We start from the raw sequence: 21197 nt of genomic DNA, 5'->3' as shown, positions 1-21197 counted from the left end.
TTAAGTGTTTCTGGGTCTCTTAATGCTGTTGCAGATGTAAGCTGTCCACAGTCATTCAGAGGCCTTAACTAATCACTTAGTGGGTAACAGCCCAATAAAGGATTTACGAAGGTTTGAAAAGGATGGCACAGCCCTTGCTGTCTTGCTGGGGAGATGAGTTATATGTACATGAGATCAGGACTTTTCAAGGCACGCAAAGGTTCCCTAGTCTCTCTACTAATTTCCAAATTTGCCCACATGCTGTTTCCAAACTTTAGAGTTCTGAGTTAAAACTGGGCAGTTCGTACCAAGGAGACCTGTGCTATGTTAGAGAGCTCTAGAAAGCGAGGTTTTTCATTTTCTTCAGAACCAGTATGCCTCACTGTTATTTAATGGGACTAACCCAGAGGAAAAAGCATTAATCTGGGTGTCCAGACATTTGGATTCTAGTTCCAACTACCACTGAGTAACTGTGCAACCCATCATAATAAAGACCCCTCTAACTCAGCAATTCTTTTATTATTATCTTAATATCTTCAGCATGTTCTGAAGTGATTATTTTCTAAAATATGTTTTCCCAACTGAAAAATTCCTGCTTTCTAGAACTTTGGGTTCCCCCCTCCTTTTCTCTTTATTGTTGTCTTCTGTTTCTTATAAAAGTAGGGTTGATAAATGTCTAGGATTTCAGATTTCAAGGAAAATAACTTGTTTTCACCAATTGCATTCCATTATAACTAAATCTGCCTCTTTTAAACATTCATGGCTGCCAATAGTAATCCTCCTGCTGGCATACTTTATATTAAATGAGTCATAGTTATGGGCTCTGAAGGATTAAGCCATGCAGAGTTTTTCCCTGTATAAACATGTTATACTTCAGTCTCTGCCAAGAGAGACTGGACAAGTGGGAAGGGAATGGGAAAGGAAGGGTAACCCTCAAACACAAATCTTGACCTGTGCTATAAGGGAAAAACTAATAATGTGCATGATTGGAGGTTGTACTCAATGCCCAAAGCTAGTGGTTACATGACTGGCTGCTCTTTTAATGTCCAAATCTCTTTAGTCCAGTAAAAATGATGACACTATCCCAGGTTTACAGTGAATTGGTCCCTGGAAAGATATAGTGATTCTGTAGTTACTCTGGGAATACAAGTACTGGGGGAGAGGAAAAATGGTTTCTAGAGAGTTCATTCCATTAAGAGGCTGAGAAACAGACTAGAAGGATCTCAGTTCCCTGAAATCACCTGGGTATTGCTGGTCCAGCTCATGCTTCGGGCTAAGCATCCCCAAAGCACATGGTTCCCTCAGGTCCTAGCACAGAACTCCTTATACTGTAGGTTCTTGGTAAATACTTGTTGATTAATCTGCAGATGCACCTTGGGAGAGGTTAGAATATTCCAGAACTATCCCACATGGTTAAGTAGATCTAGTAATTACTTGCTGCCTACACTAACCTTCATTCCTGTTAATAGAATCAGCACATCTTGAAGGAGGCCACTGGAAGCAACCAGATGATTCTATCGCCTTCAGCTACATTAGAACTTGACAATAAAACCCACAGTGAGAATTTGAAACAGGTACTTTTTGTCCCTGGCCTAACTCCCTGTGATCATGATGGGCTATGGAGGCAGCCTGAGTACTTTGGGCTTAGTGTTGTGGTGCCTCGGCAGGTCCTTCATGCATTTACTTGCCTTCTTGAGAACTGAGCAGAGAGAGATGTATGTTGATATCTTGGGGATCCAAAATGCTGTCCTGTCTTTTCTTTGACACTCTGCTTTTTTCCCTGCATGTCAATCAGTGGAGTAAATTCCTTTCACATCTTAAAAGACATAGAACGACTAGATTATCCTGAAACTCTTTATGAAAAATAGCAATCTGGGCAAGTTAAAGATAGATGTATAGTAGATGAAACCAGAGTGATGGCTATTTTGAGCCACAGTAACTTCTAAGAATGTTAGAAGCATATCCTCGAAAATCAGGATTTTCTAAAGTCTAAAGACGAAAGGGCAATGGGGGAAAAAGGATATTGAGTTCAGAATCACATTAAAGAGAATAAAGAAAATCTTCACTAAGAAGAATTCCTGTCCTGAGTTTAATGCCCTTTATAACCTGTAGTCATCATTCCTTTTTAACTAGTAATCAGTACTAGAGGATGTCAATAAAAATAATTGAATCTTGTACTAAATAATGCACAACTTGCTATGGTTTTGTTACATGAGCCAATTCAGTAATTGGTATTGTTCCTAAGGTAGTTTTGATCTGACAAATTAGGTTAATGGGCCTTTCAGTTAATAACCCAGCAAGCTTTCCCACCAGCAGGTGAAGTAAACGTTAGGAAATTAATTCCCAAGCACTCAGCTGTCTGGGACCAGAGAGTAAATCACGTAGATAGTCCTCTTTTCTCTTTCCCCCTCCTGTCTAGCTGAGGTCAAACAATTCCCAGAGAGAGTAAACTGAGAGCGATTTAGAGTAGGAGGGATAAAACAGAGACAGGCAATTGATGGTCAAAACCAGGGAAAGGCGTTTACTTCAGTAACTTGACATAATGGTTGTTCAGGGCCGCTGGCCTGTTTGTCTACTGTATGTCTTTAGTTGGATTCCACAACTTGATTTATTTCTACTTTAGGATATCCTGTATCTTCACAACTCTTTAGAGGAGGTAAACAGTGCCCTAGTGGGGTACCAGAGACAGAATGATCTTAAACTCGAGGGGATGAATGAGACAGTCAGTAATCTTACCCAGAGAGTCAACCTGATAGAAAGCGAAGTGGTTGCTATGAGCAAGGTAGAAAAGAGAGCAAACCTGTCCTTCAGCATGGTAAGCCTTTTCACATCTTTTGAGGCATGTTCTGTGTTGCACTGTGTTCTGTCTGTACATGGATGACATTCCACAGCCTTTTGAAGACAGTCTTCTGGCATATTTGAGAGGCTACACATTTGTATTCTGCTTAATCCGTGTCTCCTTTAATCCTCACACTAGCTCTGTGATATGAATGGCACAGGCAGTGTTAGTCATGATTGGTAAAGGGAAATGTGGAGAGGTCAAGTCACTTACCAAGGCCTCACCACAAGTTGTCAGCAGAGATGACAAGCCTCCTATTATGCTACCAGTGACCCATCTGGTAGGGAAGCTCTGGCATGTATTTCCAAGGGAGGTCGTCTCGATCTTTTCTTTTTTAAGTTAAGGATGGGACCAATGACAGTGATAGTAACCAAAAATGTTTCACCATTTCTTTAAGCCATAACTTGGCTTTCAGATTTATTCTTCTTTTGTCTGCATATTTAAGATTTATTCTGCTTCTGTCTGCATTCTTTTCCATGTAAGGTCAGGAAAGCCATTTAAAACAGATCAGATCAGCTCCTCAACGTAAGAGGGCATTGAATCCAGGCTCCCATTTTACACATAAGGAAACTGAGTGACCTACTAAGTCACTGATGCTGGCAGACCTTGCTATATACTGGTTTTCTTGTCATCATCAATAAAATGTGTTTTTTTAACATCACCTTTCACATATATGTTGTGCTGGGGTCCATATGGATTATTTTTTAATAACTGTAGGCCCCACCCTTAAAGATTTCATACAGTAAAGACACAGACATATATTTAAAAAAAAAAAGGAAACCAAATACAGGAAATTTTACTACAAATCCGAGTAACCACCAAAGCTGGAAGCAAGCCCACAAATAAAGTGAAGTCAAACTCTGGCTCATGGAAAGCAGTGTTTGAGCTGGCTCTGCCACAGTGGAGCCTTGGCAAGGTGCCTGGACTTGGCTTTGAAGAGTTGAGTAGGAAGACCTGTTTCCCCTCCTGCTTTACAGGGGTGTGTAACTTACTACAAAGCTGTGAAGATTAAAGGAGTCTTATTTTAAACCCCCCTTTTAAACTCAGTTAAGCTAAGTAGGGGCTAGGAATTTCGGATGATTTGATGAATATTACTCCTTGAAGGTTTTCAAGGCTTATTCTGAAAACTCACCACTCCCAAACTCCCTTTACTGTTTCTGCCTTCCCCACTTTATTTTTCTCTAACAGAGAAAATTGGTAATAGTATCTATCTGTCCTACTGTTTCTTTCAACAGCATCATACCCAGTATGGTTCTGGGTAAAAAGTTCTATCACCTTTTTTACCTCAAAGTTTTAAAGTTTGTGACTAAAACAACTAGAAGCATCAGTTTCAGCTTTGTCTCTTTGTGGCCTTTCTCCCTCTCTCTTCCCATTCTCCCACTCCTCTGCTATTTTTGTTGAAAGTATTCTGAGACTTTTTAAATAAGTTTGGCCAATTTGTTTAAAAAGTGCTAGCTGTTTTTCAAATTTTAAAGTTTGCCTTTAACCTTCTCTTGTTCTTTTGCCCTTTAAGATGGGTGACAGAGCTGCCACTCTGAAAAGAGAGTCATTGGATCAAGTGACCAACAGAACAGATACAGTAAAAACCCAAAGCATTAAGGTAAATAATAGGTGCTTCACCCTGAAGTAAAAATAACTGGCATCATCATCTCTGTGCTTTTGACCTACAGCTTCTTCCTCAAAAGGAGCACTTTGGTCTCATGTGCTGAAACTTCAAGACAAAGCAATTAGTAAATTAGTGTGTTAGTGAATAAATGAATACTTTATCAGGTACCTACACTGTGCCAAGCATTTTGCCAGGAGTTGAGATGACCACAGGGAGGAGGAACAGGAGAACAGACCCGTGACCCCTATTCTGGTGGAGCTCAAAGCCATCAGAATATCAGCCATATAATTGAACAGATAATTGCAACTATGATAAGTTCTACAAAGGAAAAGTATAGGGTATGATGAGGTGGTTAACAGAGATCAAGAAGGCTTCCCTAAGGAAATGACTTTTAAGCTAAGACAGTATGTTATTTGTATTAATGATGGAGGACAGAAGCATAGATGATTTAAAAATGGTACCTAACCTAAAAATTATTTCCTATTTTTAGATTGTAATCTCAACATTCAGAGTCCGTTTAAGCCTCAGCCAGTTTTCTTCACTTGTATCTTCCCCTTTTTTGTTCTTCCCATACATATTGTCAAGATAAGACAAGCAATCTGTGATATGCTTTCATATCCCACGAAAGTTTGATTACAATATTCTCTGATTAGTGTTGTTAATATTGTAAGCCCTGGGATAAGATAAAGGAAGAGCCAGGAAGATTGTCACTGAGTGACTAAAATATAATCTCAGATGCACGTTATGTTTGAGAAGTTCAGAGGATATGAGATTCAGAGGAAATGGACTGGAGGGCTGAAATGGTTCAGAGGACTGGAGCCATGGTACAAGCAGCTTTTGATGTAATGCTTTCTATCTTTATTTTTTCATTCTTAACAGTTTTGTGTTGTCTAGGTAGTCACATATATTAAGGTTTTAGTGCCTTATAAGCTAGGCTTTTGTTGAGTTTTCTAACTGCTTTTGCAAAAAAAAAATTTTTTTAACCACACCTAGAGAATGACAAGAAAAATTTAAGAGCCAGAGATAAATATTGAGCACAAAAGAATAACAAGTGGTTACTACTAGAAAGTAGTAGTGATTTCAGCTACAGTTCACATTTTAACAATAAATATCAGAGTACAGGCCTGGTATAAATTTTTGCCTAAATGTCTTGGCTTTACTTTCAGACCTTTTGTGTTTTTCACTGTCTTCCCAATGGATAAGTCTCTTTGTCCTACCTCATCTGAGTATCCTAACCAGATATGATCTCTCCTTTCCATTAATTCCTCAAACGCTTAGTACCTGGTTTTCAATACATAGATCCATATTTTAACTCCCTAAATAAACCAAGAGTGTTTCTACTATATAGTAGCTATTAGGGTAGAAATAAAGGTAGGAGAGAGATGGGTAAACACATACTGAATAAAAGAAATTTGTGATGCATTGATGTCCTAATTAAACATAGGATCAGGACCTTTCACCTCACCTAAACAGTTAGAACTAGTTTCATAGAAACCAGACTTCTCTCTTTTTATAATTAAATGTAATGTAAAATTTGTATGCCACCCAAGATCCTCCTGGGAATGAGGCAGGGTATGGAGAGAAAACTTTTTTAAAAATATAAGCAAATAAGGCTTTGAATTAGAAATATTACAGCTCCTTACTCATGTTCGTAATAGTTCTTGCCACTAGCCGAATTATCACCATGGGAGCAGACAAGATCGAGGGAATACTTGTAGTTTGTTTCTGTTCAGTTGCTTTTTTTCTAAGGTGGTCATAGCACAAAACTCTGCCTAAAGTGGCCTAGTCACAGGGTGATGTAAAATATTCAGGAAAGTTATTTAGTTAGTGTGAAATAGCTATGAGAAAACAATATTCTGCTCATTTAGGAAATGGGTGTTGCATAGACACCTGAGCAAGGGTACATTTCCTTTTTACTGCTGACACATACATACCTTCCCCCATCAGCCAAATGTTCACAGTGAATCAGATCGTCTGTAGCGTAATGTTCCCTTAATGGTCTAGTCTCAAATCCAGCTAGACACTCATCAACACTGAGTACCAAAGATTTCTCTAGTATTTGTTGATTCATTCCTTCGTTGCCTTTTAGGGAATCTATTGAGGGTCAAGCACTACATGCTAAATATGCTCTGGGAATATAGTGGAGACTCAGATGAGGTCTTCTACCTTAAACCTTCTGTGATCTTTGTTTTGGGCAGAAAGAAGATAATTCAAATTCTCAGGTATCCAAGCTAAGAGAGAAACTGCAGTTGATCAGTGCTCTTGCAAACAAACCCGAGAGCAGCAGGCCTCCAGAGACCACCAGTGAAGGTGAGAGCAGGGTTGGCTTCTGAATATTTCACGCAGGCTTGGGCAGCTTGCCTCCCACACAAGGAGTGGGGAAGTTGTTGCAGCAGTACTGATCGAACCAAGTGAGTGATGCCTGAGTGCACTGAGATGAGCTGATACACTTTGCTTTCATTTAGAAAAAGTCCATTTTGTACATGATTTGTACTCTAGTCTATTAAGGGAAGAATGGGTAATGTTTAGCCAGAAATAGACTTCTCCATGCTGTCTGCATCCAATTATAGGCAAAAACGTTACTGTCATAGCATCTGTTAAACCAGCCCTAAATGTTGTTCGTGGGAATCTTTTCATTTCTGCAAGTTCATAAGATTTACTTAAAAATAAATATTAGTCCTTCTGAAAATCATTAACAAATAATGATGGGATCATTGAACTGGAAGTGCCCTTGGCTTTAGGTAGGGACATACCTACTCAATATTAGTGGATGCATCAATCTCCACTGATTTAGGCTCTGTGAGGATGTAACCGAAGCACCCTCTCCCCTGCAAGTATTTTTCAGTTTTGGAAAAGGGATACAACCTCTTTTGGATTCTCTGTGGGTGAGAGGCCTTGTCCTAACGTTGTGCTACGTAATGTCATGGTAGCACTCTTTTAGCACCAGCTTGGCTGGTGGCACATAACCCCAGACCAGGCATATGCACTTCTCCCAGGATGTCAGAAGATCTTTAATATTCAACCACTATGCTGTTTTCAGTTGGCAGCTTAACTGTGTAATGCTAACTTGTACTATAAGATCTTCCAGCCCACAAGCATATCTGAATCCAAGGCTTTAACTTCACATAGTCACTATGCTACTTAATTCTCAGCTTTTTCTCTTAAGTACATATTCAGTTGCCCTAAGAGGTGATTTTTAAATCCTAGTTTAATTTGGTGTTAGATTTGATCATATATGCATGTGTTTGTTACAGACCAGGTACAGAGTTTCACAGCAAAGCCATCAGCATTGCCAAAATTTTCACAGTCTCTTGGAGACCACATTGAGAAAGCTGCACAACTAAGGCCTATCGCCTTACAGGGAATCTCTAACATTGAAGGTAAATTTTTATACCTGGGGTAATGGCAGAAATGTTCAAAGTAATAACTTTCTAATGGTTTTCTAATTTGTACAAAAAAAAATTATATCTAACATTTATTGAGCGCTTTCTATGGGCCAGATACTTGATATGAATTATGAATTATGTGATATAATCCTGATAATTATCCTGTGAAGGTTAAGTATTCATGTATTGAACCCATTCTACTGATGGGGAAACAGCCTAAATCCACACAGCAAAAAATTGGTGAGGCAGAATTCAAACCGAGGCTGTGCAACACCAAAGCTTGCACACTTAACCACCGTACTATGTTGTCTCTCTATTATTGTTTTTTAGGGTCTTCATTCATTCACTGAGTGCCTTATTAGACCCAGTACTAAGCAGTAAGAATACAATATAAAATACAGTCTCACTTCGTTACCTCAAGGATATTAAAGTCTAGTGAAGAAATCATAAAAGCAAATCCATACTGCAAGATTAGCAAAATACAGTAAAAGTTGACCCTGTTTGTCAGTACCCTCCAAAAATGAGGGACCCTGTTGCTGAAAATCAGCAAAATAAACATTATTAGGAAGGATATGAATCACAGAAAAATGTGTTTGCCTTGCTTTAATAGTGTATTTTCTATCCCTCATTGTTACATTTAGAAACTCCTTATTTTGCATTTGCTAATAACCGCATGGAAAATCACCCATTTTAGGCCACCTATCTTTCTCCCGCTCTTCACTTTAGTTTAGATGTCATTCCACCAGGAAATATTTCCTTACCTTCCAGGCCTGGATTAGTCTCCTCCTGTGTGCTCTTGTATTCTGTATTTAACACATAGCACTCTGTTGTAATTTCCTGGGGAGACACAAAGTTTAACTTCCTGTGGACAAGGATTGTGTCTTGTTCACTCCTAGCCTCTAATACAGTGCCTGGTACACATGAGTATTTGTCAAATGAATTAATGAGTTATCTACACGCTGCAATTAATGCTTAAAGCATAGAAGACTTAAAAATTTATATCACCATTTAAATGCGATTAGAAAGTTATTTCTAAGCCATTTTAGAAAGTTATTTTTTCTAAACCATTAGAAAGTTATTTTTTTTCCCTCTATCCCTGATTTTTTTTTTTTTTTTTTTTTTTCTTTTCATTTTCTGGGGAGGAGGGAGAGTGTTAAGTTGTGTTTAATGACATTACAAGTTGCCTCCTCCCACTCTTCATTATTACATCAAAAATTGATGAGAATAAATGGAGAAAAGACTGTTGTATCAGGTTAAAGAATAGCAGTCTTAATATTTGTACTTCAATCCTCAACACAGGCCTTAGACACTTTTGAATGACTACTCTATTGAAATCACGTGAAGCAGCAACCATACTTTTATTGGAATGTTGCTGCCAAGTGCATAGCATGTTATATAAACTCGTGCCACAAAAAATAAAAAAATTTGGGCCGGCCCGTGGCTCACTCGGGAGAGTGTGGTGCTGAGAACACCAAGGCCCCGGGTTCGGATCCCATATACAGATGGCCGGTTCGCTCACTGGCTGAGCGTGGTGCTCACAACACCAAGTCAAGGGTTAAGATCCCCTTACCGGTCATCTTAAAAAAAATAAAATAAAAAATAAAAAATAAAAAATAAAAAAATTTTCCAGCTAACCACTTGGTGGCAGGCATTAGGAACAAATGTCCTACCGACTTTTCTGGCTTTCAGAGACCTTTTGAGGTTTTATTAGCTGCATTGCTGGGCATATCATAGGAGCAAGAGTAGGGCTGTATTCAGAATCTTGTATACAAGAACTTCTTGATGGACTGGGCCTTGCACTGCAACCGTTTTCTCTCCCTTCAGGCTATTTTCATTCTTCCTGAGTGCCACACAGCAAGATGCCTGTGGATCTAGGTGTGGTGTTGAATAAATGAAGAAAAGAAAGGAATTTAGGAAGATCTTTAAAGAAACATAAGCCCCATTGACCTTCTTCAGTATTAGAGACTAAATGTTCTGTTTGATTGTGGGGACACAATCAAGTCCTTTTTAAATATTATGTAAATAATCAGTCCTCCTAAAGTGGGGCACTTTATTATGGGGCACTTGAGAAAATACCAGAAGAGATTATTGATAGAAATCCTCCAATCCTATTGGCTGAAATAGTGCCTTAGACATAAAAAAAAAAAAAAGAAGATACAGATCAACTGGTAGTATTTCCCTCTTATCTAGGAAAAATGGAGAGAGGGACTATGCTTTGAAGATACATATAATCCTCTAGTTTTGTTTTCTTTTCAATTGAGATATAATTCACATACTATAACATTCACCCTTTTAAAATGTATAATTCATTGATTTTTAGTACATTCACAAGGTTATGCAACCATCACCACTGTCTAATTACAGAACATTTTCATCACCCCAAAAGGAATCTCTGTACCCATTAAAATCCCCAGTTCCTCTTCCCCCCAGCTCCTGGCAACCACCAGTCAATCACTATCTCTATTGATGAGCCCATTGGGATGTTTCATATAACTAGAGTCACACAATATGTGGCCATGTATGTGCTTCTTTCTTTCAGTATGCTTTTTTCCTTTAGCTTAATCTTTTCATGGTCTGTTCATGTTGTAGTATGTAGCAATACTTCATTCTTTTTTATGGCTGAATAATAATCCATTGTATAGACATACCACATTTTGTTCATACATTCATCAGTTGATAGACATTTGGGTTGTTTCCACTTTTTGGCTACTAGGAGTGATGCTGCTATGAACAATCGTGTACAGGTTCTTATGTAGATGTATGTGTTTATTCTCTTGAGTATATACCTAGAAATGGAATTGCTGAGTTATATAACTCTTAACTTTTTGATGAACTGCCAAACTGTTTTCTAAGTGGCTGCACCATTTTATGTTCCCATCAGTGATGTGTGAGGGTTTACTTTCTGTACATCCTTGCCAGCGCTTTTTGATTATAGCCATCCTGGTGATTATGAAGTAGTAACTCATAGTTTTGAGTTCCTGGTTCTTGAGCTGCTTAATTTCTGGATCCAGAGAGACATTGTCACATAGTAGAAAGAGCACCAGATGCAGTAATAAGAAAACTTGTATTCTAGTCCATATCTAGCCACTTAAGAGCATGTGACCTTAGGCAGGTTACTCTCCTTTTTGAGCTTCGCTGTTCCTATCAAAACTAAGAAAACTATCAGTGTTTGGGATGGGATTGTTTCTTCTTAAGGACTTCTGAGACATTCCTCCAATCTCCACTCAGCCATCCAGGAAGATATCTCACAATATGCCACAGTCAGTATTACAGGCTATCGCCTATCAAGTAATTCTTTAGGCCTCTGCATTCCTTTTCATCCCTTCAACATAAGAATAAAATCTGGAATATCTAAAGGGAAGGCCCTGGACAGAGAGAAAGCCAGTACATTCATTTTTCCTCTGATTAACTGTCACAGCTTCCATTTTGGGGTATAGTGCCATATAGTATTCCTCTCATTCTTAAATGGTTAAAAATTAGTCTTTCTAAAATAAAAGGGGGGGGGACAAAACAAAAAATGTAGATTTCATTACGCTAAGATCACTGAATCCAAGATCACTCATGCAAACAATCCTTAAGGCCCTATTCCCAAAAGGGTATTAAAATAAGACTACTGGAAGTTCTTCCTAAAGCTGAAAATAAATGCAAAATCTCTTGTTTAAAAAAAAAAAAAAAATTTAGTCTTTCTGATTTTGTGAGATCATGAACTTTACCTTTTGCAAACAAAATCTGTGAAGTAGCTTTTCTTCTAGTGTTTTAAATTCAGTTGAGGCTACATTTACCTAAACTTATCTGTATGTATAAAAATATGTATACATTTTTTGTAATTCTGATTTGACAGATCTTCAGGATTTATTCCACAAGACTGGCCAGGACATGGATGGGAAGCTGACCTACCAGGAAATCCAGAACTCCCTAGGTTCTGCCATGCCAGAGCCAGAGAGCTTGAGAGCATTTGATTCCAATGGCGATGGAAGATACTCATTCCTGGAGCTAAGAGTAGCTTTAGGTATCTAGCCTCATCAGGCATATTTTAGAAATGGATATGTACTGTGGACTACCTAATATCTACTTACGTAACAAAAACAACCTTTTACTTACCCATCATTCCTCCAGACCTCCAAACTACTGTAGCAGACACATTGCCACCTTTTAACTTGTTTGAAGAAGCTATATAAAAGTTATTTTTTTAAAAGAAAATATGATTTTCAGAAATCTATGATTTCCTGAAACCAGTAAGATATTACATTTTTAAATTACTAGAAAAAAATAAAGCCCTTTTTTTTCCCTCTTTCCTTTTTTTGAGGGGAGGAGACCTTATCTTTTAAAACTGGGAAATGTGTATATAGAGAGAATAAGCCACCTTTTATATTTCACATAAACTTGCCTTAAATTAGCTGCACTTTATAGAGACTCAGAAAATGTCTTTTCTTTAAAAGATAGGCCTTTTCTGTTGTAAATATTTAAGAATTGTGCATATTATGTGGAAAGCAGGAAGAATGGTTTTGAACAAAATGTGAACAAATGACTTGTTATTAAAAATTGCTCATCTGATCCTGGGTAGCAGCTGCAACTGTGTTCACATCTCCTTAAGCCATCCCTTGAAGGCCCAGGTGCTGCCATGGGGTTTGGCCTGGTGGCTGGGGGAATAGATTCAGGGAGTGGACACCGTGGGGACAGTGCCAACTCCAGGCTCAGGAAAGTAGGATTCTGGTTCTTTGTTCCTATTCCCTCAGCTAGTCCCAACCTGGGAACCAGAGAAGTCTTGTTGGGGATTTTTCTCAATTTTAATCCTATTTCAGGGTTTATGAGCATAAAAAGATATCTGGTGGGAGCTACATACCCTCCTCACCCCCCAAACAAGCTAGATTATCTTCCTTCACCAACCCACTCAAGACTGTCTTAAAGCCATAGCTGGTTCCCACCTCCAGTACCATCTCCATTTTGAATTGTGGGGCTGAAGTCCCTTAATCATTGTCTCAGACTGGCTACCCAGAGCTTTAGAGAAGAGCTGTGTCTCTAATTTTGACCCAGGAAACTATACCCCTTGAGATTTTACCTGGGGGCTAACTGAGAACCTGGTATGTTTTTCTGTGGGATGACTAAGGCCAAAAATGAAACATGTGAAATCACATTCAGTTTCCTAACAATTATCAACTCAGAAGTAGTTAAGAGTCCTTCTGTCCAGATGATACCAAACTATAGCAGGCACACTTGGAGCAGGAGCCTTCATGTGATGGTACCAAGTTTTTTCCAACTCTAATACAAGCTACAATACTTCTCCCTTTAAATACTTCTGTGGACCTGGCAGGAAAGGTCCCTGAACGGAAGGAGTAATACCTCCTTGTTGAGTCTAGACTTGCCACGTTGTTCCTAGAAGCAGTCTGTGGGCAACACAAAAGGAAAAAAACTTATGTAACTTAACTTTGCTGTAGGCCAATTCAGGGAGAAACTAGAGAAGCTTTCATGGCACAGACTTCTTTAGTAGAGATCATTTCCATTTTAACTTTGTCCAAGTTGCCCTGTCAGTGTGGATACCTTTAAACATTTAAGGGCTTTTTGTTTTCTTTATGTGATATTCAGCTTGGTGTTGGCTAACCTTAATTTTTTTTTTTTTTCCTAGAAGCATTAAAATTTAGTTAAAGCAAGATTAAGTCTTTTCCCTTGAATGTGTCTGCTTATCTCTTTATGGCTTATGCGTCTCTCTCCACCGCCCACCGCCCCCCCCCACCCTTAACATTTTGCTTGCTCATCTGAGCTATTACGTTTTGTTGGAAAGATTAAAATATAATAGTACAAAATTAGCCTTTAACCTGGCACTTCAGGTAACTCAAAGATAACTCTTACTCTTCTGCCTTCCATGCTGCCCCCCCTCCTTTTTAAAACATATACACCCTTACGGATTTTATAACAACCAAATAAAATTCTAGCAATAAACAATTATACTGCTATATTTATATAAATTGTATCTTAAATAGTATGTCTGTACCTGGAAGGTATTTTTTTGAGAACTGATTTATATGAAATATACTTGAGGGTAATGTAGCTTGTCCTGTTTAGTTTCAAATTCTTATTCATAGGCAGTTACTTTGAGGACACCTTAACTCTTTGTTTTCTTTTGCATCAGACAGCAATATGTGGAGAAGTCAGGTTTCCTTAGTTTGTCTTCTGTTCTTCCCACCTTGTGCTTGTCTGGCTAGCATTATCCTTGAGCCAGAGTATAGTGCCATCTTATCCCACTACCAAGTTTGGCAAAGATGTTCATGCTGCACTCTCAGACCTGTGAATACCCTTGTCGTCCTGCCTGAGAAAGTACCATATCTCCCAGGCAGAAGTAGGGTATCTTGAACTCCTTTGTCCTGAGTTGAGCAGACTCACTGGTTTAAGAGCCCCATAAGCCTGATATTCAGTGCTAATTTGGGATTTTTATGTGTATGTTTTAACTTCCCCACCTTATGACTGTGTTGAGCTATAGTCAAGCCTCACCTGCCACATCTCAGCTCTGATAGGAAGACTGGACAAATGTGGTGAGTTTGGTTTTGGTTTTAAATCCTTTCACCTTTTCAGTCTGGCAGCTCCTGCTGCTGCTTTCCTAAGTTACCCAAAGCACTGCTTCTTGGTCATTTTTTCCTTTGCCTTGTACTGTCTGGTATAATGTTTACTGAAAGAGCCTCCCCATAAATCAAAGAGGCATAAAGGGAGTAGGGAAAGAGAAGAACCAAAAGAAGCAAGTATCTCACCTCCAGATGACTGCAGTGTCATCAGAAGAGCAGAGAGGTACCTGGCACTCAGGAATGTATCAGATGCAACAGAGCTGAAGAGTGGACACCTTGCTTATCCTGCAGATGGCTATTTTTCCTTTCTATTGGAGTTTCCTTACTTTACGGTTGCTGGACACAACTGCTTCAGTCCCCCTTGCTGGTCCTATTGGTCGCAGTTGAGCATTTTGACTGTGATGGGCTCATACTCATAATGCCCTGTCGAGTTGTTTTTAGTGACAGCTTTTGTTTGCTGCACACCTCATTACCTTGCTTACCAACACCAGCTACATGGGGTTCCTTCTTTCATAACCAAATCAGAACACATTGGGGTATTCTTGAGACTTTATAGAGCATGTATTGTTTGTTATACGAACCTAATCTACCTTGTTGTTTTCTCATATTAAGAGATGTAAATCTACTTTGTTTTAGTGGAGCTATTTTAGTAATGTAAAAGCAATTTTGGCTCTATTTAGGGAGTAATTTCAAGGTTTCCATGACTTGATTTGAGCTTTGCTTATTTCATATCAGTAATATAGCCATTTTAATTTACCTAAATAAATGTTTCCTTTTTCTCACTGTGTCTGACTAAAGCCTCCCCCACACCCCAGTTACTAAGGAAAACAACCCATCTGTTTCAATCCCTATCTTTAGGGACTTCTTACTCCTTTTGAAAGTAAGGATTTACAGATGGTGGGCACAAAGTAATGTACAGGAATCTGCCTTAATCACTGTATCTGGCCAGAAAAAGTGAAGGCTGTGGCTTCAAGCTTTAGGCATCTGTAAGGTGGGAGGGAGCAGTGAGCCCCTGCCCCTGTGTCAATCAGAGAAGCTCCACTTAGGCCTGTTTTATATTTTGAGGTTCAGTATAAGAGCATGTTTGCAAAAAAGTTTCACTGCCTTTTTAAAAGAAAGAAAAAAGGCTTGAAATCCATTGTTAAAGAGGTCGTATAGAGGCTGGGGCTTTTTCACACACAGAGAAAAAAAAAGAATAAGAAAAAATGAACTCTACGTGTTTGCTAGATTCTGAGGATCTCCAACCCCATCCCCCAACCCAAAATCTGGGTGGCTCTTCCCCTCAGGGAAGACTACATAAAGCTTAGATCATTTACAAATATGATGCCAGGATTTGCTCATTTCCAAAGTGAAAGGGAGAGATTTATACCCTGTGACAGAGCTGGGCTTTCTTATCTTTAAACTAGGGCCAAGTAGCCAGTATTATCTTTGTCTCTCCATTTAGGACTGTTTCCAGAAGGTGCAAAAATTATTAATCCATGTAGTGGATCTTAACTTTTGGGGAACCATGAATCCCTTTAAGAAAGATAAAAACTATGGATATATTTCTATATATAATTTTAGGAGGTTCACTGACCAGCCCTTCCTCCAAGCCAATCCATGGACCAAGTTAATGACATCCCTCATGTACAATAAAGTAAGTATTCACCAAGTGTTTTCTAACAGGACATATCATTAGGGAAGGGACATCATGGTGTATGGTGAAAAGATAAGGAACTTTGATGCCTAGCAGATGTAAATTTGAGAACTGGCTGTGCAACATACAAAAGATATGGCATATGACCTTGGAACCCGTCTTCCACATCTGCAAGAGGAGGATCATGATATGCATTTGGCAGTGTTCTTGTGAGTATTAGGAATAATGTACAGAAACATCCACATAAGAACTTAATACATCATAGATACTAACAATAAATGCAATTCAGCCAGTAGTGCAGTGTGGCTCATGGGTGTTGTGATGCCTTGTTTTGCCTGTGACATAGCCACTGTGAATGGGCATAGCTCGTGTATCCTCAGCAGCTATCAGATATTCTTGTGGCAGCTGTGCTTCACATCCCACAGAACAGCAGTGCTTTTGGGTACCTATCCCAAGGCCTGGCACACATTTTGGTCTTAAATAAACACTGGGTGGAGGTATACTAAATTCATCCCCAAGTACTGGCTCCCTCCCCCCACCCCCCACAGCCAACCTCCAGTTCCCATTTGTATTGGTGAGACTCAGTGACCAAATTGGTTTGCAAAGTGCCCTCATCAAACGGGAGGGACACTGACCTCCTAACAGTAAGTGAGACATAAGGGAGCCCTGGACTTTTTTTTTAATCTTTCATAATGTGACATCCAGATGGTCCCTGGCTTCTGTGTCAATACCTCCCCCCTGAGGTGAGCTCCATTTCTCACTCTTCCCCTGATATCTCCAGCTCCCCCCCACCCCCTGCCTCAGAGAGAGGAGGCTACAATTCTGAAGCAAAGGGCTTGGCATTGAAGCAGTGGTCCCCATGGGCCACTGTGGGGAGGGAATTGAAGTGGACATTCCTTTCAGGACAAGTGGCCAAAGGGTAGGAGACAGAGTGGTTCAGCATGGGGGGCAGGTTGCAGAGGGACAGGGCAAAGGGCACCTCCTGAAAGATGGGAATTGGAAGTGGGGAGCTGGCCTGGGGCTGTGGCCTTGGGGAAGGTAGGGGTTGCTGTTGGGCCAGCTGTAGTGCAGGTTGCAGGGGAACGGGGGCCTCCACCTTGGGGCTCCTGTCTTGGACAGCATAACTCCCGCCTTCAGGGATGTCTAATTCACACAGAGGATCTGGATTCTGGACCTCAGCATCAGTCTTGGTGGCAGCAGGGGGAGGGCCCATGTTGATGGCTGTGTTCATGCCATAGTGCCGTCGCTTGTTAATCCAGTACAACAGTGGGCTGTAGGTGAACGTGGAGGCTCTCATCATCTCCACCCACTGCTGGGCACGCTCTTCCCGCCTCAAGTTCTTCCTCCAGTGCAGAAAGAAAATGCAGCCTCCGGTTACCACAGAACACAGCCCCAGGAATCCAAAGTACAGTGAGACCCACTCTAAGGCAGTAAGAAAGAAAAAGTCAGGCTGGCTGATAGCTCTAGCTTGGGGCCTGAGCTGTATTTCATTCATCTCCTTGGCTTAACCTATTCATCTATCATTCCATCCACTTAATACTCCGTTCCTTCCCTCCCTCCTCACTGACTTGCTTCATCATTCTTATTCAAAGCTAGATTTCCAGGAAGTTTAAGAGCTACCTTTAGCCTTTTACACATAAAGAAAGCTAGATTTAGAGGAGGCATGACCTGCCCAGGCTCAGACAAGCCTCTGCTTCCCAGCCTAGGACCCATCCAATCCATCAGAATGGGAAACCTCATTAAGAGCAAGGCAATCAAGGAAGTAAACGTTCACCAGTTGACAGGGACACCAATGTCCCATTCATAGTATCTCCTTTGGTTGGGCAGAGCAGTTTTCTACAGGAGACCGTCTCCTAATGGCTTAGCACTCCTCCATGCAAGCAACCACCACCCCATCTATACAAAGGGTCTTCCTAGAGTGTCTCTAAGCCCAAGACCACAAAGCAAGGGGCAGGGATTGGAGAAGCACTTACCACTAGGGATGCTTAGGTGCTCCTGTTGGGAATCCATAAGGTTGAGCCTTGGTAGCCAGCCGATTGCTCTGGGGCTCGGGAACCCACCCACCTATCTGTCCATCCAATAGGATTCCCCAGAACACCCAGACCCCATTGTTTCCTAAAAGAGAGGTCACTAGGTTCTGAACACTGGGCATTCTGGGACAGTGCCTGTGGAGTGGTCCTGGTTTAATGGAAAGAAGGGACTCCATCCAGTGGTATCTCATAGGCATAGTGTGTCTCCACTACTTCTGTGAGAGACTGGTCTACCCATGGAATTGTCTGCCCCCTACCCCTTATGGTGAACCCACAGAGCAGCCCCAGGAAAGGGCCCTTGCTCTTTCAGGGGCTTATCTATGTTGCTGGTCTTTGGGGAACAGTTGATAGATGCCTGTTCCCAGTGGGGAGTGGAGCAAGGAGCACACAGAGCACTGGGCAGTGCTGCCCTCTAGAAGTCTGAGCAAGTTGTCAGGAGAAAACCTCAGGGGAACCAAGATGTCAACATCTCCTCCTTGGGCTCCTATAATTTCTCTTTTGTTTAGTTACCATCCTTCAATAAGTGCTGTCTTCCAGTTATTCAGGCCAAAACTCTGCAAGTTATCTTTGACTCCTTTCATTCTATCACACCCACATTCACTCATTAGCAACATTTTTAGGCATCCGTTCAAAATATACCCAAAGTCTGACTACTTTTCCATCAGTATCACTTTAGTCCATTTCTCACTTGGACTACCGGTCTCCCTGTAGGGTGACCAATATCCTGGTTTGCCCAAAACTGATGGGGTTCCCAGGATGTGGAGGTTTCAATGCTAAAACCAGGGAAGTTCTAGGTAAACTAGGACAAATTAATCATCCTTGGGAGAGCATCCAAGCTTGCCCCACATACCCTAAATTCCACCAGCAGCCTGAATGATCCCTTCTAAAAGTATGTATTACTCCTCTGCCTACAACCTACAGTGACTTCCCATCTCACCTGAATTTAAAATTAGAGTCCTTAATCAAGGCCTACAAAGCCCTGAGTGATCTAACTAACCCTCCCTATATATATATCCTTAGTCTCGTTTCTACTGCTATCCCCTCATTCATTCAGACACAATAACCTCCTTGCACGCTCCTGCATCAGGACCTCTGCATTTGCTATTCCCCATGCCTAAAAGGCTCTTCCCCCAGATATGCGTACACATCATTCCCTCATTTCCTTCAGGTCTCTGCTTGGGTGGTTCCTTGTCTCTATCTCTCTTAACCTGCTTTGTTTTTCTGCATCGCATGTATCACCTAACTTCATTTATTTTTATATATATTTATTGCCTACCTTACTCCACCAGAATGTAAGCTCCATGAGTTAATATAAATGAGGATCTAAGAATTTCAGATAAGGGCCGAGCCCGTGGCGCACTCGGTAGAGTGCGGCACTGGGAGCACGGTGACGCTCCCGCCACAGGTTCGGATCCTATATAGACATTGAACTGTCTGATAAAAGGTTTCATTTAAGGGCCGAGCCCGTGGCCAGCCCGTCACTAAAACGACAAAAAAAAAAAAAAAAAAAAAAGAATTTCAGATAGTAGTAACTGCCATGAGGAGAATAAAATAGGGTAATGGGATAAAGACTATAAAGGGATGGGGTGGAGGTTCATCAAGAAAGGTACCCTTGAGGTGCTAACACGTGAAATGAGCCCTAGAGGATGAGGAGACAGCCACATGCAGGTCCTAGCAGGGGAAGTAGCACATGCAAGGGTCTGGAGCCAGGTACAGGCCAGCACACTTGAAGGACTTAATTTTCTACTACACTGTTCCCAGCACAGGGTAGGGCCCAGGACTGATCTCCATGAGTGTAAGTTGGATTGAGCAGAGTAGAAGGCCCTGTCCCTGCCCCAGGAGGGGTTTCTATTGGGTAAGACCCAGGCAGAAAGGACTTCCATGCAAGGCAAACTGATGAGTGCCACTGCAGAGTGCCCACTCAGCCTGGCCCTGTGCTGGTAGCTGATGAGACAGAGGTGTTGATGTTGCTGCCCAGGAACTCACACCTGGCTCAGGAGGTGAGGAAGATAGCGGCATTTGGATTGAGACAGAGGAGGGAGAGAGCCTTCCAGAGATCAAAAAGAGCCTGAATAAAGACTTATCAAGAACAAATCCTGGTGTTCCTTCGAGAGCAGAGAAAACAGCTCAGGTTGGCTGGAGTTCAAGATGGAAGCAGAGGGAGACAAGGCTTCAGAGGCAGCTGGCATCTTGATAAGAGCTCAGCTCTTGGGTAGAACTTGGACAAGTCACGAATGATCTCAGCCTCAGTTTCCTCATCTGTAAAATGAGGATAATACCTGTGTCACAGAGTATGAAGCCGATAGTGTCCTGCACATAGCAACCTCATTATAGAGAAGCTGCTGTTGTGATTAAAATTGATAAAAGTGTTAGGTAGTTAGACATGAGTGGGTAGGAAAAATGGGAAAGAAAAACGGAAAATAACAGATCTGGTAGCCCAGACACGAACACCTGTCCCAGGCCCGCCTCGATCCGCCCTAGCTGGCCCATGGAATACCAATTTAGCCGTCAGAACAGGATAAACTTCGACCACATTTTAACCACAAACTTTGGTAGGGACTTTCCGCCGCTAGAAGCATACGCAATACAAAAAGTCAAGTCGATAGATAACTTTTGTACATGCTAAATACGCTTTAAAGCTTATAGCATACGCAATCCATAAATGCATATCATTATAACAGAATGAATGATGGGTAATGACATGAGCGACAGAGAAAAGGGGAGATAACCCTTAAATGTCAATCAAGATGCCAGTCAAGCAAGCTTATGTTTATGCAAAACGAGTAGTTAAAAAGCTGCAAGCAAACACCCACGGGGCCACTCTCCGCTGTTGCTTGGCTCGGGTCACATCCCGCCCAGGATCTGACCCGTTTCTGCACAGCGCATTGCATCTTCCTTTCCCCCTTCCCTTAAACTCCTCTTTTATTCTTGGCAATAAAGCTTACATCTTAACTGTGCTTTGGTTTCTGATTCTTCATTCACGCAAAGCAAGAACCGAGGACCTAGGGCCCGCCGGGCGCTGGCCGCCCGGTAACAAAAGAGCATTCCACGCTGAAGGACGGACTACTACAGTGAGTGACGGATCAATTTAAAAGCTCCGCGAGGACCTAGAGGTGCGAGCTGGCTTTCGAGGGAAGACTTCGCACGCAGAGGCTGCTGGTCCCGAG

General features: G+C 41.1%; 2 protein-coding genes across 3 annotated transcripts in view; one reads left to right on the top strand and one right to left on the bottom strand.

Moving 5' to 3' along the window:
- EFCAB14 (EF-hand calcium binding domain 14) overlaps positions 1 to 15101 on the top strand; it is a 38165-nt gene extending 23064 nt beyond the window's left edge. The window contains exons 6-11 of one of the 2 annotated variants that reach the window (XM_063106204.1): positions 1449 to 1553; positions 2603 to 2794; positions 4332 to 4418; positions 6623 to 6734; positions 7679 to 7804; positions 11652 to 15101. In XM_063106204.1, coding sequence (XP_062962274.1) covers positions 1449 to 1553; positions 2603 to 2794; positions 4332 to 4418; positions 6623 to 6734; positions 7679 to 7804; positions 11652 to 11827 — 798 coding nt within the window. In that variant the 3' untranslated portion in view covers positions 11828 to 15101. The remainder of the gene's footprint in view (positions 1 to 1448; positions 1554 to 2602; positions 2795 to 4331; positions 4419 to 6622; positions 6735 to 7678; positions 7805 to 11651) is intronic. The other variant, XM_063106206.1, reaches the window with a different exon arrangement.
- A 1713-nt stretch (positions 15102 to 16814) lies between these two features.
- On the bottom strand, positions 16815 to 19306 carry TEX38 (testis expressed 38). Its single transcript, XM_063106586.1, has 2 exons — positions 17974 to 19306; positions 16815 to 17422 (listed from the first exon to the last, which is right to left on the bottom strand). Exons 1-2 carry the CDS (start codon positions 18008 to 18010, stop codon positions 16815 to 16817), a joined length of 645 nt encoding a protein of 214 aa, XP_062962656.1. The 5' UTR covers positions 18011 to 19306.
- Between the last annotated feature and the right edge of the window lie 1891 nt (positions 19307 to 21197).

The sequence above is a fragment of the Cynocephalus volans genome, chromosome 8 (genome assembly GCF_027409185.1).
Source record: "Cynocephalus volans isolate mCynVol1 chromosome 8, mCynVol1.pri, whole genome shotgun sequence".
Taxonomy (NCBI): Eukaryota; Metazoa; Chordata; class Mammalia; order Dermoptera; family Cynocephalidae; genus Cynocephalus; species Cynocephalus volans.
The sequence above is the reverse complement of the archived record's forward strand: the minus strand, read 5'-3'. Positions and strand labels throughout refer to the sequence as shown.